Genomic DNA, 15,544 nt, shown 5'->3' on the forward strand with positions numbered 1-15,544 from the left:
CGTATATACAAATACATATATTTACACACACATATCATAACCTTTCCTGATTGTCATAAACATTGATATTCAAAAGTGCTTACTTTAATCCCACAATAATGTCCAAATTAAAATGATATATTTTCTAGTTGCCCTTTAAATAAATAATTTTGCTTTCAGAATGCAAAATCACATTTGTAAAAAATTAAAAACCATCACCTCAAAATCCTGATACTGTTCTTCGGTCAGAGACTTCTTGGCTACTACCAAGACCCTCAAGCCCTCTCTGGCCATATTGCCACACTGTAAAAGAAGACATTATTATTATTACCAGTTATTTATATAGCACACACATATTCCGCAGCACTTTACAGAGAATATTTGCCCATTCACATCAGTCCCTGCCCCAGTGGAGTTTACAATCTATGGGGCAGATGTATTAACCCAGGAGAAGTGATAAGTGCAAGGTGATCACGCACCAGCCAATCAGCTCCGATATGTAAATTTACAGTTAGGAGCTGATTGGCTGGTGCGTTATCACCTTGCACTTATCACCGCTTTATCATTTTTCCAGGCTTAATACATCTGCCCCAATGTTCCCTATCACTCGTACATGCACACATATACAATCTAGGGTTAATTTAACCTACCAGTATATTTTTGGATTGTGGGAGGAAACTAGAGTACCCGGAGGATACTCTAGGATGGTGGGGATTAAACCTATGACCTCAGTGCTGTGAGGCAGTACTGCCTAGTGCAATAGTGCCCAGTTTACAATCACAGCACCTATCACAATACGATGACTGGTACATAATAAGTGCCCCAGAGTTCACAGTGTAACATGCAGAAAATAATGCAAGTTTAGCAATGCCAAACGGTGGTTGATACTGCAATTCTAGTTTGTACAATTGTTTAACAGGAAGTGTTCTCAGCTGTATGTTTAATATATTAGGTTACTACAGTATAAGGTATAGAATGTTGCTGATAACTTTTTTCCCTGGTAGTTCCACGGTTTGGCAGCTCCAAACTCAGATAGAAAGACCGAAAACGTTAGTGATCACGATGATACACATTAGTCACTGACTGCTCAGTCAGACCTAATAGTCCTTATGTAATACAAAGCCAACACAATTCTTCCAAGAAGTCCTTCTATAAAACTCTGTGTTCTCTTCGCAAAATTGCTCTGTGGGGGAAATTTATGCAGTTGCCACTGCAAAAAAAAAAAAAAAAAAGAAGGGATATGGAAACCTCTAGAAGCATTTCTACTATTTCCCGTGGAGAGTTTTACTTGGTCTTAGAGCCTAATCTATTCAGAGGATGGAAAGAGTGGGGAGAGTGGCTGTGTTATAAATCTGCATGTTCAGAAGAGCGGCAATCCAATGGCTACCCACTTACTACATCCTATGTCATGTGACTTGTGGTTGCCGTAGTAATTCCAAAGTAATGGGCACCTGTTGGAGCAAATAAATTACTGCACTGGGTTAAGCTGTGTAATAGTGGCTAAACCAGACTACAGTCCTGACTGTGACACGAAAAGTCCCATTTTGGACAGCCAAACGGGTTATATTTCTGCTCATTACCTCGGGAGGCTGCACCCAAATGGCAGAATAATTGAATAGCTGCCGGCAAGCACCCAATCAACAATTGAATTGTCCCTTTGGAGTTTTACTTATCAAGTGGTGATTTTCCCAGTGGGTATTCAAATGCACATTTTCTAAACCAACACATCGGTTTTTACCTTAAATAAAATTGCTGTTTTAAGACCCACCATAATCATTGGAAATCTGCAACTATAAAAAAAATCACTAACTGATAAAGGACCACATGGCTAAAAGTTTGTGGACAGCACTGCTATTTAGGGTGTGTTTGGTCCTTTCAGTGTACAATGGGGACAACAGGTGCATAAAATTATACATACAGCCACGCAATCTCCTAAGTTAGCAGTAGAATGGGTCATACTAAGCCGCAGTGACTTTCAAAGTGGCACTTTCAAAGAATGCTGCCTTTCCCAGACAATCTGTCCAGTCTCTGCTTTGCTAGAGATGCCCTAGTCACCTATAAGTGCTGTTACTGAGACGTGACAATGTCTAAGAGCAATAACAGCTCAACTGGCAGAACGGAGCCACAGAGTGCTTAAGTGAGTAAGAATGTCCTTGTGGGTGGAAGTGAACGGCCACAGCCGTGTTCCAAAGCTAGTGGAAAGACTTCCCTAATAGAGTGGAGACTGTTACACAAGCATAGATGGGACCGACTGATATTAATACCCATGGTTTTGGAACAATGGATGGATTCAAGGAACCACAATTAATAGGCAATAATACGAGAGTTGCATATGAATTGTATTAATATGGAAGTTACATTCACTCACTGGTAGGGGTAACGTTAGTTTGCAATACTTTTTTGCCCTAATTTTGCCACTGCTGAAGCCTTTACATCAAATCTATAGAGTATTCAATAAACTCCAGCTTTCCAGTCTACATAATTCCCCTGACGCAGCTAAGCTTCCAGCTCGTGAAGAAGCTATGGATACCTGAATTCCATTTCCCTTTGACCTTCTATACTTTAACAATGCAAACCATAAGCCATCTTTCTAGACTGTCTTTACAAGAACGTGAAGAAAATTAGGGGTCTATTCATGAAGCAGTGGAAAGTGTGGAGAAGTGAGGCAGTGGAGAAGTTGCCTATGGCAACCAATCTGCTGCTCCGTATAATTTTATAGAATGCACTTTATGAATGTTACTTCAACACTGATTGGTTGCCATGGGCAACTTCTCCACTGGCTCACTTCTCCATTGTTTTCACTGCTTCATGAATAGAACTGTTAATTTGAAACTTGCCCCAGCTATCCGCAAAGTTTGTATTCAGATCGACTAAATCTAATGCATACAAAGACCTTTTACTTAATAGATTCTGATAGGGGTGGGGGAAGGGGGAGATGTGGAACCAATATGGTAAGGACATAAGATTATGGGCCAGATGCATCATCGCTTGGAAAGTGATAAAATGAAGAGTGAAAAAGTACCAGCCAATCAGCTCCTAACTGCCATTTTTCAAACACAGCCTGTGACATGGCAGTTAGGAGCTGATTGGCTGGTACTTTTTCACTCTCCGAGCGATGATGCATCTAGCCCTATTTCTTAAAATAACTTGAGAAGTTAAAATAATGCTCTTTGTACTATAGAGCATGGAGCTTCCCAGTCTTGCTAGCCAAGAGTTACCTGCACAGAAAGTCCCCTTTGAGAATTGTCCACCAGAGGGGAAACCACCATTAGGAGTTATAACATATACTCTGTCAAAGCACTAAGGCAAAAAAAAAAAAGTAAATTCCCAGGGAGCTACTAGACATGTAACCAGAGGTGTAGTAAGTCAGCCTGCCTGCAGACATCTCTAGAAGTCTGTGCTGATCATACTGAAAATATGTTTTAAGAATTGAGAGCTTGGCCCTTCCTGCAAGCTATTTTGTAAGAAATTAAAGCTCTATGTGCCAATTCTGGGCATTTACCTTTCTACGTGTGTTTCCTGGCATTCAGGAGAGTATTACTGAACTCTTCTGGGAAACGGTTTTGTAAATTCTACCCTTCAACCACCACACCTTACACACAGACTCTGGGACAGGAAGTGACTTCTCAGATCTGAACTGACGGGGCTCTTCTACTGACAGATAGAGATGTACTAAGCCTTGGAGAGTGATAAAGTGGAGAGACATAAAGTACCAGCCAATCCGCTGGTTAGTAAATGTGTGTTTTAGCCCTGGAAACACAAGAGCAATTTAGATCAATATTCATCAATTTGGAATAAATGAAAATCGATCTTTGGTAAATATACCCAAGTGCAGGGAAGGTATCCCCATTCAGAAGTCCCAAAGTTTTGTTATCATAGCCACACTCCTTGCTACTGGGCACTCTCTCCTGATGTAAAAGGTCACCATTGTATTTGCCCTTGTGGTCATGGAAATATGATTTCCCATGTTTACCCATTGGAGACTGAGGGCCTGATTTATAGTTGTGTACACAAACCCGGTGGTTTGAGTACAAATATGATGATGTCGGGTCTGTGCAGGCACAAGACACGGTCTATGCATTTGCACAATGGGTTTGGTGATGTCACTTGCAGCCCCCTGTCACCCCAAGCATGATTGAAATGCTGTGGCTTTTGGTGGGTGGAGTGGGAGCAGCTCCTGGCACTGTTCTTCAAAATGGGGGGAGGGGAAGTCTAAAGTTTTGAAAATGTTCGCAATTTTTTAATGTACACACCTGCATAGATCCTAGGGATCTGTACAGAGTTTTCTCCAACCACAACTGCCTTAGGAAGGTAATTTATTTAGAGGGTTTCTCAGTGGATTCTAAACCCGTCTTGCAGGAAATCAGGAATTTCTATACATCTAATGGTAAAAAGCATCAATGGTGCCTCAATGCACTATTCTGAAGTTTGGATTCTCTGCAGGATTGCAAGGTTTGAGCTTTAGTAAACCTTCAGGATATATTCCTGCTGGAAAATGGCAGAAAATGCCAAGCCGCCCTTTAATAAATATACTCTAAAGTCCTAATCTCCTATATAATAGCCCTATTCTGTGACCTTGTGATTCATTTGCTAACGCTGGGCGGAGTCACAACACTGGGTGGAGTTAGTCAAATGAGTCACAGAGATCTGGCCAAATCTACAGGAGACTAGGAGCAGAAGCAGATAGCATGGGCATTGGGCATGGCACAGGCAGGGGTGCAGACCTCCCAGCTTTCTGCAGGAGCTTTCTCCAGGCAGAAGGAGGGAAACACTCTCGGCGAAAAGGGGGCGTGGCTTCACGGGAGGGTCCCCGTTTTCGTCAGTGAGGGAGCATGCCCAGCGCTCTGTGAGCTGCTGGCATGCTCCCAGGGGCTGATTATGAGTCCGGGGGGCCCAGGGCACTTGTGACAGGGGAGCCCTATCTCATTGCTGTGCCTGCTGTGGGTTGGGGCGTGGCCTAATCGCGGGCCACGCCCCCTTATGCAAATTTCTATTTTTATTTTTATCTTTTTGATGGGATTTTGGCCCCTCAGCTAGGGGTAAATCCAGAGGAGGTGTTCGCTCCCCCCTACACACCCGCACAGGCAGAAGAAAGCAGGGAGACTGCTGCCTCCCTGCAACACCACAGACCTGCCAATATGCAGCAGCGTGTGCTGACTGTAGCACAATGCTGCCGCTGTTGCTGGCAGGACGGGGGGGGAGCTTCTGAGCTGGGACAGAGCTACTCCAGCCGGGGGGGTCCCCCTAAAACTGTGGGGCCAACGGTACGTATCCCCTGCCCCCCCCCACCTTAATCCGGCTCTGCTGCTGGAACCCCCCCATTAATCCGTACCCCCTGATGCCCCCTCTCCCTCTGTCTCCACTATTCACCGCTGCTCTGCTAAGCAGAACAGCGTGTACAGGAGCTTTCCAACTGCCCCCCCCACCGCCGGACACTGCGACCCGCGGGTGGGACAGCGGGACAGACCCCAAAAAATGGGACTGTCCCGCGAAAATCGGGACATTTGGGAGGTATGGGGGTGTGTGAGGGGTATGTCATACAGACAGACGGGCACCGGCTCACTGTGTGCTTGACCCCCCACATCGGCATACTCAGCAGGGTCTCTCTGATGCGGAGGAGCGTCACTTTCTGGCACACTCCACGCTTCTTAGCTGCAGTTTAGTGGGGCACCTGCCGCTGTGCAGGTTCCATACTGCCTCCGTTATCTCCAGCCCCGGCAACCCCACCGCTAGCTGCAGCGCTGCCACCCGCAGTGGAGTGCGCCCAGCTCATTCACACACTTTAGCTGGCGGGTAGCGCTGCAGAAATCCGAGCTGCTTGCAGGCTCTGACCCACTCCTCCCTCCAGCCGCAGCGTCTCCTGGGAGCTAACCAGTCACTCCCAGTCTCCCCTTACCACAGTGCCCGGAAGCCGTGAGGTCCGCGCCACGTGCATGCTATGACCCCCTCCTCCCTCCAGCCGCAGCATCTCCTGGGGGCTAACCAGTCATTTCCAGTCTCACCTTACCACAGTGCCCGGCAGCTGCGCGAGGTCTGCGGTGTGTGACTGAGGAGGGGGGGAGGGATGCGGACGGGCAGAGGAAGCAGGACTCCAGCCTGAGAGAGTCAGCCATGCCAAGTCTCCAGCAGCAGCAGATCCCAACAGGTTGGAGTGGAACAGCAGCAGCCAGCAGCAGTGACTCCGGTAAGACACATCTGTCTGTCACCACTGTTTTTGTCCCTAATACCAATCTCTCCCGTGCCCTGTGTTCTGTCATGTCCCTGTCACCCCTGGCCTTGCCCTGCCACCCTTATCCTGGCCCTTTCACCCTTATCCTGGCCCTGTCACCCTTATCCTGTCCCTATCATTTCTGTCCTGGCCCCGTCACCCCTGACCTGGCCCCGTCACCCCTGTACTGGCCCCGTCACCCCTGTCCTGGCACCGTCACCCCTGTTCTGACCCTGTCACCCCTGTCCTGGCCCATTCAACCCTGTACTGACCCTGTCACCCCTGTCCTGGCTCTGTTACTGCATACCCTCCAACTACCTTTTATGGGATGTACAGTACCCGCAGCGCCTCCAGACCTCTCCCCAATGCACCACACCTCCGCACCTTCCCCTCCACCACATGCGGCACTCCACCCCTCCCCCACATGCTGTGCCTCCAGACCCCCTACACCACCCGTGGCTCCCACTCCTCCACCCCTTCACCACCCACAGCACCTCCAGGCCCCTTCCACCATTCACCCCCCTTATATGTCTCCCACCACACCTGCTCCCCTCCACCCGCAGCATCTGCAGACACCCTCCTCCATCAGCGGTCCCCCTCTCACCCACCCCTCCCCCACCAATGGCACCCCCGCACCTGCCCCTCCACCACCTGCAGCACCTCCGGACCTCCTTTCCCATCCGCCGCAACACCCGTACCTGCCCCTACCCTACCCATGGTGCCTGCGGTCCCCTACCCCACCCCCGGCACTCCCGTCCCTTCCCATCCAACAGCACCTCCAGAACCCTTCATCCATCCACAACATCCCCACACCTGCCCCTCTCCCACCCGTGGCACCCCTGCCCCTCCCCCACCTTCAGTGCCTCCGGACCCCTCCCCCATCTGCATCCCCCACTCCTCTGCCCCTCCCCCACGCGCAGCACCTCCCGAACCTTCCCCATCCGGGCCCCACCCCCACTTCTGCCTCCCTCCACCCGCAGCATCTACAGACACCATCCGCAGTCCCCCCCGCACCCGCTACATTCTGTACATCGTGCCCTGCAGGTGCTGTTCACGCCGTCGCAAGGGGCTGCGCCTCCTTCACCATCGCACGCCCTTTCATTGTGCAATATTTAACAACTAACAAAGGAATGCAGGTAATACTCCATATAATACAAATATTAAACCCCAGAAAGGCATGCAAGGGTTAAGGGGGCGTAGCCCCTTGCGACGGTGTGAAGAGCGCCCGTAGGGCGCGATGAAGCACCTAGTTTTTAATAACAAGGGCCAAACAGATCACAGTACCCTGCTTCTATAAAATACATAATTTTCAAACGTATCCAACTCCATTTTATCAGGCCACTATGGTGACAATTGTAGAAGGAGAAGGCGAGCACTTACCTCTTCCTCCAACCAGTCGTTATACTGCACAATCCCTGCCATTACGACATCAGCCCCCTTCATGTAAAATGATATTTCTCCTGTGGTCTCTTCCTAAAGTTAAGAGTTAGATCAACAAAGGGTTTAACGTCTAACATCACTTAAAGACTAAGGAAATAACTTAATGGCATCTTTTTAGCCATTTTCTCTTGATACAGTATGTGTTCTGAATTTTGTGGAGGTATTCATTTATTTCTATGAAGAGCTCATATTTTGCAGACATTTTGTTGACGTATATTGTTGGTAACTGCTAAAGTGGGCCTGTCGCTTACAAAGAGCTGGGTAAGCCAATTGTAGGAAGTACCAAGAATTATCAAAAACCTGGTCATTCCCACTAGTGACATCACTGAAACTGCAGTGCATTTTACTGGCTCCTAGTCAGTCAGTGCTTTATTCTCATTAACATGTCTGCCACTGCTGTGTCACCTAACACGTGCCAGACTTCTAAGAAGGGTCAGTTTCTGTAGTTCCCACAGATGGAAGTACCAAAGTTCTAAAGTCACCAAGACAAGTTCTGCACAGTGGGGCTGAGGCCCAGTTGAATGCATATGTCTGTTTGCGGAGTGCATCTTTTTGGGTTTTCACACTGTGCATTCTCCAAAAACACACAAATAGGAGTAATGAGGAGTCATACACATTTCAGTTACATTTATTCTAATGACTAAAGCGGTGATCTTGGCCTGTAACAGGGTGTTCTCTCCTAGGCAAAGGTTAGTGAGAGCGTGTTGTCACCTTATGAGGTGCAACTTTTGGGTGACTGGTAGCAAAAAGGATACACACAGAATGGGCATATGACAAGATGTGAACGCCGCCGCATACGGGGCAAATATACATAGTTTTTCTGCAGTCTGGGAGCAACACCCGCCCAATTTACATCCAGATGTGCATCAGTCCCAATGTGTGTTATTGTAAAATCAAAGATACTTCCCCGTAGTGGGATTAGTATATACAGAAATTTAATTGGTGCTGATGTGTTTGTGTGCAAAATATTACACAAACTATTGTTTTCAGATCAAGGGCAAAAAGGTTATTGCTGGTGTAATCAGCCATTAAATAGCTGTTATTATTGAAGGTGTTTAATGACATGTATGTAGGAAATGGTGCACTGTCTGGTTTCCTGTGCATTAATAGTGGCCTAGAAAGCCTTACTAGCTGCTCCAACATAAATAGCATGTCAGCGGACCCGTGCATGAGTCACTTCCCCATACCAGGTTCAGCAGGAGGTTAGAACTTTCTCATGTTTATGATGGATCACAACACCGATCTGCAGTGAGTGTGCCATGCTGTCAAACAAGACTTTTTTTTTTTGTTACGACACTTCACATCTAATTATGTTTTACACGTATTGCAGGGATCTGTGGCCTGGGACGGATTGCCTACGTCTACAGAACTGTCCACTTAATGAGATGTCAGGGACCTCAGAGTCTACTGCCGGACAGAGAAGCCACCAACACCAAGGCCACATCTTAAGAACAATTCTAGTCAGTCTTATACAGTATGTCTTGTAATAAATCAATAAAATTTTATTCCACAGCATTTTACAATTATTTGTGATTTACATGTTATGATTACAAGCAACAAAAATACAGATACAATCAGAGAGCTTACAATATACAGTACAAAAGCTGCAAAAAATAACAATGCCAATGAAACACCTGCTGTAGCCTATAACCACCTCGCTTTTTGCACGTTATTAAATATGCCAAAGAAAGGCATAGCTATCAATTAGCACAAATAGCAACCATATTCTTGAAGCCTCACTGTTTATATGAAGCTGCTATATACATTAGGTACATGTAGCCTGTGATTCATAACATATAAGCCCTTGGTCTTTTCAATAATTTGGCCTTTTGTTTTTATTTTTATAAAATGAAACGATATAATTAGATACAGTAGTCCTGACACCTTGCCCGTCTAAAATAAATATAAAATTAGTCTACATCACATAACTACTTAGAACATTACATTATATATGAATACTACATTTTACTGCACTTACACATCGATAGCAAAATTATGCCTGATATTTGACATAGTTTTTGCTTACATATTTTGTACACAAATGGGCTCATGTATCGTTATATGCAATTTATATAAACAAAAAAGGAATACATTGCATAATTAAAATGAAGACCCACAGCTATAAGACTACATACTATGTAAGGTGTACTTACTGCGCCCTGCCTAGGTAAGCCCTTCCCCCTTTCCTCCCCTGTTCTGCATAAGTGTTAGGGAGGCACCACTGTACTGGTAGCGTCTAGATTCTCTTCGTGCAGAGGACCTTTCCCATAACCCCCTGGGTCCATGTCACAATCTATTTGGAATAGAAAAGTGTGGCGAGCGAAGCGAGACACCGTGCCCGATGCGTGGCGAGCGAAGCGAGCCCGCGAGGGTCCAATGCTGCATAGAAAATAAAAAATACCCCAAACGGACGGAGAACGAAGAAAACATTTAGGAGCTGTAAGAGCGGAAGTTCTCTCCTGCCCACTCGTTTTGTCACGTCCAGGTCCTTTGCACGAAGGCAACATAGACACAACCCCACTGTACTGCACAACTGCAGCACAAATAAGGGCATTTCTTTATTGCATGTACAGCATTGCATATTTGTATACAGAGAAGTTGCTAATCTATCCCACTACAAAATAGTTTGTTAAAAAAAGGTTTATAAGTAGATGTACTTACTCGAACAATGATCCCCATCCGCTTGCTTTCATAGGTAAATGGGAAAATTTGCAGAATGGTAAAATTCATAATTTGACCACCAGGTGTCCTCAGCTGCATTGAGGATTGATCTCTTCCGACGAGGGTTAGTCCTACACTCTCAGTCCATTGTACCAGTGCCACCTACGTACAGAAAAAAGGTGAAATGCCACAAATACAGAGGTCAGTAAAGTGATTCTCACAGTAGGAGATAATTCTGTATTAATTGTTCCAAGTTACGAGGTCAACAATGCTGGACCATGAACAACGTGCCACCAGATATAGATCTGCACTCCTGTCAATGGAGATTTTAAGAATGTGTATCACTGTATCTATTCAGACTGTTCTCCAAGATAATATTAGATATTGCAGTCTGCACCCAATGGGGACAATTCAATTAAATACAATGTTGGTGATGTGCCCTCGGAACGGTGTGAGAAGGCTGATAATGGTGGCACATGGGGTTAGTAAAATGGGTAATGATGTGCTACAGTAACAAGATTTGTTCAGTGATTTTCTCCCTTTGTCTTTTAACTGCATCAGATCCATTAGATAATACAGAGAAATCGTTTATTAGATTTTATATATTGCAACTCCTAAAAATAGGGGTACCTTTATTTAGTCAGCATGAAGAGAGAATAAACATTACGTTTGTTATCTTGAATGATAAATCCATTGCCCCATACAAATATACAGAATGATTTATGGACTGAAATGACCAGTGCCTCCAACAAGATCTGTGCTTATTTGTGTCACCCCAAATACTTATGTTAAGGTTATCATACTACAGGTTGAGTATCCCATATCCAAATATTCCGAAATACAGAATTTTTGGAGCGAGATTGTTTTCTGATGGCTCAGTGTACACAAACTTTGTTTAATACACAAAGTTATTACAAATATTGTATTACATGACCTTCAGGCTGTGTGTATAAGGTGTATATGAAACATAAATGCATTGTGTGTATGTACATACACTTTATTTAATGCACAAAGTTATTAAAAATATTGGCTAAAATTAAATTCAGGTTATGTGTATAAGGTGTATATGAAACATAAATGCATTCTGTGCTTAGACTTAGGTCCCATCGCCATGATATCTCACTATGGTATGCAATTATTCCAAATTACAGAAAAATCCGATATCCAAAATACTTCTGGTCCCAAGCATTTTGGATAAGGGATACTCAACCTGTATTAAATTATCTTTTATTTATAGGTATTCGCAGTGCCGCAATATGCATATGGCAATTTAATGCATGCCATTGGAGACTATAAGAGTGGTTACCCACTGACATTGTGTTCGTGCATATCATGAATATTTACTAATCAGGGTTGCAACTACTATAGGCCCATATAGACGGGCTGATGCGGGAGAGATGTGTGCAGAGCGAACCGCTCAGCACACATCTCTCCCGCCACTCAGCACAGCGCGATCTGTGCTGAGCGTGCGGGGGGGAGACGGTGGGCGCTCATTTCACCCAGCGGGTGAAGCAAGCGAGACCCGCTAGATTGGCCCGCTAGACCCGCTAGATTGGCCAATCTAGCACCAGCGATAGCGATGCGCGGGGCTGCGCATCGCTATCGCTGTAGGGGGTACACACGGAGCGATAATGCTCAAACTCTAAGCAATCTAGTCAGATTGCTTAGAATATCGCTCCGTGAGTACCCCCTAAAGGAAAGTGAATACAAACAAAGAGAAAAAAAAACACTTGTTGACAATGGAGATAACCTTTTTGTAATCAAATGGGGGAAATCTCCTTACAATCCAGAGGTTTAATATATTTAATCCAAAAGGATAACAATATTTGTTATAAAAAAAATTAAAAAAAGTGTTTATATCAGAAAAAATCCTGGGAAAACCCCCAAGAACCCTACAAGAAGAAAATGTAAACTGTTCCAATTGGAGATCCCCCATAAATATGACTCAGGACTGTCCATAGCTACTCAGCCAATCACAAGCTGTGATGGGATTGGCTGGTGGTGAGGAAACGGTACTTCCTGATTTAATCACATATTCATAGGGATTCAATTAATAATGTGTGGAAGAAAAAAAAAAATATTAGATCTCTGCAGTTCTATTATTGTCAAAGGCCCATTCGTTTCAATGGGTGTTTACATACAACATACAACTCTATAGAAAATAATTAGCGATAGACATGTATGGAGAAAATACCGGAAACTTCTGGTTAAAGTGCTCTGATACAAACAAATTATCACCATTATTAAATTACTTTCCTTGATTTTTTTTTGAGCAGATACCAAAAGGTTATTCCTCTATTCACGCAGAGTAAGACTGGGTACACAGACGATATTTTGAGCGATTTGGCCGACTGATCGGAATGACAAATAGTTCACAATCGTCAAATGTGTTCACACTATCTGCACGCTCTCAAGTCTTTAGCAACATCATCTGGCCAGCCCTACAGTAGACATCGCTTACAAGAGCAATGCTGTTGAATGCAGCATGGCCGTCCCCGTCGCTATCTGCAAGTGTGTAAGCACTTACCGATGCCAGGTCCGTCGCTCACGATGTGGGGCTGGGTACACATCGCCTAATGTGTACCCACCCTTAGGAGAAAAACCACCTCCATAAAAGGTATGAAAGTCCACTCTCCCTTCCTGCAGGCACCACCCTGCTAAACTGTGAAAATATATTTTTAGTCAAGATCGGGGAATAGACATTTTAAAATATGTTTAATATGCCCAACCCGGCCGTTGTGGGAATCAGGATATTGCAGCAATATGTTTTTAATGTTTGGGGGCCTTAAAACAGTGATGGGAAGGTATGGGAACTATGCCGTCATGGAGATGATCAAGGAAATATGATTAACTGCAACAATTCGCTAGTTTCCTCTTCTACCGCTATGGCAGACACTAAGGGGTACACTTTGCAACTGACGAGGTTTGCACATCAATATGCTAATGTTTGGGAAAAGTTTGTACAGATAAGTATCCTGCTGCCTTGCACGATCTGCAGGTGAGGCAGATACTGGCCATGTCTTAACGCCATTTATCCAGCATATCTGGGGAATTTCTTTCTGATCTTTTTGTCTTCTTTGATGAATCCATCTAGGTTAGTGGCTGCCGCAGTTTCTTCTTACCATGAGTCCTCCAATGCACTTCAGTCCAATGCAGGTAAATGTGTGCTGCTCTAAGACCAGACAGTGACCTGTTTCTCCCATCAGAAACTGGGCTTTGGGCATAGGGAAGGGAGAACATTTCCCTATTTACATAAAACTCTGCTAACCAACAAAATCTGAATTAGTCTGTTCATCAGTCCGGCGTACCTGCAGATGTAGTCACCACTAAAAAGGCCATGCAAAGTGGGACTGGAAACCACAGTGTCAGGGACTGGAAAACACAGTGTCAATTTTCGCAGATAATACTAAGCTATGTAGAATAATGAATTCAGACAAGGATGTTGAGCCTCTACAGAATGACTATCTAGACTTGAGGACTGGGCGGATAAATGGAGAATGAGGTTCAATATAGACAAATGTAAAGTTATGCACTTTGGGACTAAGAACAGTCAGGCAGCCTATAAACTAAATGGGGAAAATGTAGGGATAACGGTAGTTGAAAAAGATTTGGGTGTGCTCATCGATAATAAACTTGGTAACAGTACGCAATGTCAAAATGCAGCAGCAAAGGCTAATAAGGTGTTATCATGCATAAAACGGGGAATGGAGACAAGGGATGAGAGTGTAATCCTACCTCTGTATAAATCATTGGTGCGGCCACACCTGGAATATTGTGTACAGTTTTGGCCACCATATTATAAAAAAGATATCTTGGAACTCGAAAGGGTTCAGAGGCGAGCCACTAAACTGGTTAAGTGGTTAGAGGCATTGGACTATGAGGAAAGACTTAACAGGCTTGATATGTTCACACTGGAAAAGAGGCGACTGAGAGGGAACATTATTAATATTTATAAATACATTAAGGGACAATACAAGGATATATCAAACGATTTGTTTACCAAAAAAACACTACATAGGACACGAGGACACCCCCTGAGGTTAGAAGAGAAAAAATTCCATACTCAACGGAGAAAAGGATTCTTCACAGTAAGAGCAGTAAGGATTTGGAATTCTCTGCCAGAGAAGGTAGTAATGGTGGACTCAATCAATACGTTTAAAAATGGATTAGATAAATTCCTAGCGGAAAAAAAAATATCCAGGGATACAGCATTTAATTAATATTAAAAAAAATAAAAAATATGTAATATAGGTTGAACTCGATGAACATTTGTCTTTTTTCAACCTCAACAACTATGTAACTATGTAAAGTAAGGAACTTCAGGGATATATACTGTGAGGGTTCAAATGGTGCCTCCATAATGAGTGTATCTAGGTTTAGCTCCCTTGATGCTAGAGGATGTTGAAACCCCGGTCTAATTCAATTGTGCCGTGAATCTTATAACACATTCATCTGCTGCTAATTTCTGGTGTAGTAATACCCACAGGCAATAAGCTGTCCTTCTTAGGGAAGCAGCAGAATGTGACTGATGGAGGAATTACTTCTCCCTCAAAGTACACCAGTTGCAGAGAGGTTCCTGGATTTTATTCTAAACTTCTCCTGACGGTCTCAATGACAATTTAGTGTGTGATGCCATATGAGATAGAGAGGAATGGAAATTATATAGTTTGCTTTTACACTATAAAAAAAATTTGGCCACCTCTTTTTAACGGTATCCGGACTACAGGTCGACACACGTTAGGTCGACACCAATTGGTCGACACACATTAGGTCGACATGGACAAAGGTCGACATGAGTTTTTCACATTTTTTTCCTTACATTTTTTGAACTTTTTCATACTTTATGATCCACGTGGACTACAATTGGGAATGGTAACCTGTGCCAAGCGCAGCGGTAGTGGAGCATGGCACCTTGCCCGAAGCATGGTGAGCGAAGCGAACCATGCGAGTGGACGCGGTGCACTAATTGGGGTTCCCGGTCACTCTACGAAGAAAACGACACCGAAAAAACATAAAAAACTCATGTCGACCTTTTTCCATGTCGACCTTGTCCATGTCGACCTAAGGTGTGTCGACTTTTTTGGTGTCGACCTGGAGTCCCAGACCCTTTTTAACTAGGTGTTAGGTAGATTTTATAGTGATTTGAATTTCTAACAAATTAGAGTCCTTCCTATGTTTTTATAAAGACGGTGGTTTGAGATACTCGTATAGAAGCTTCAGAAGCAATGTTGCAGGTTTTAGGACTGTGTAAACCTG

General features: G+C 44.3%; 1 protein-coding gene across 2 annotated transcripts in view; it reads right to left on the reverse strand.

Moving 5' to 3' along the window:
• The window catches only part of ATP9A (ATPase phospholipid transporting 9A (putative)), a 366,971-nt gene that overhangs the window by 83,782 nt on the left and 267,645 nt on the right, over nucleotides 1–15,544 (reverse strand). For both annotated transcript variants that reach the window (XM_063958977.1, XM_063958978.1), the window contains 3 exons: nucleotides 10,289–10,450; nucleotides 7,568–7,660; nucleotides 199–282 (listed from right to left, as the gene is read on the reverse strand). In XM_063958977.1, coding sequence (XP_063815047.1) covers nucleotides 199–282; nucleotides 7,568–7,660; nucleotides 10,289–10,450 — 339 coding nt within the window. The remainder of the gene's footprint in view (nucleotides 1–198; nucleotides 283–7,567; nucleotides 7,661–10,288; nucleotides 10,451–15,544) is intronic.

Source organism: Pseudophryne corroboree, chromosome 3, assembly GCF_028390025.1.
Source record: "Pseudophryne corroboree isolate aPseCor3 chromosome 3, aPseCor3.hap2, whole genome shotgun sequence".
Lineage (NCBI taxonomy): Eukaryota > Metazoa > Chordata > Amphibia > Anura > Myobatrachidae > Pseudophryne > Pseudophryne corroboree.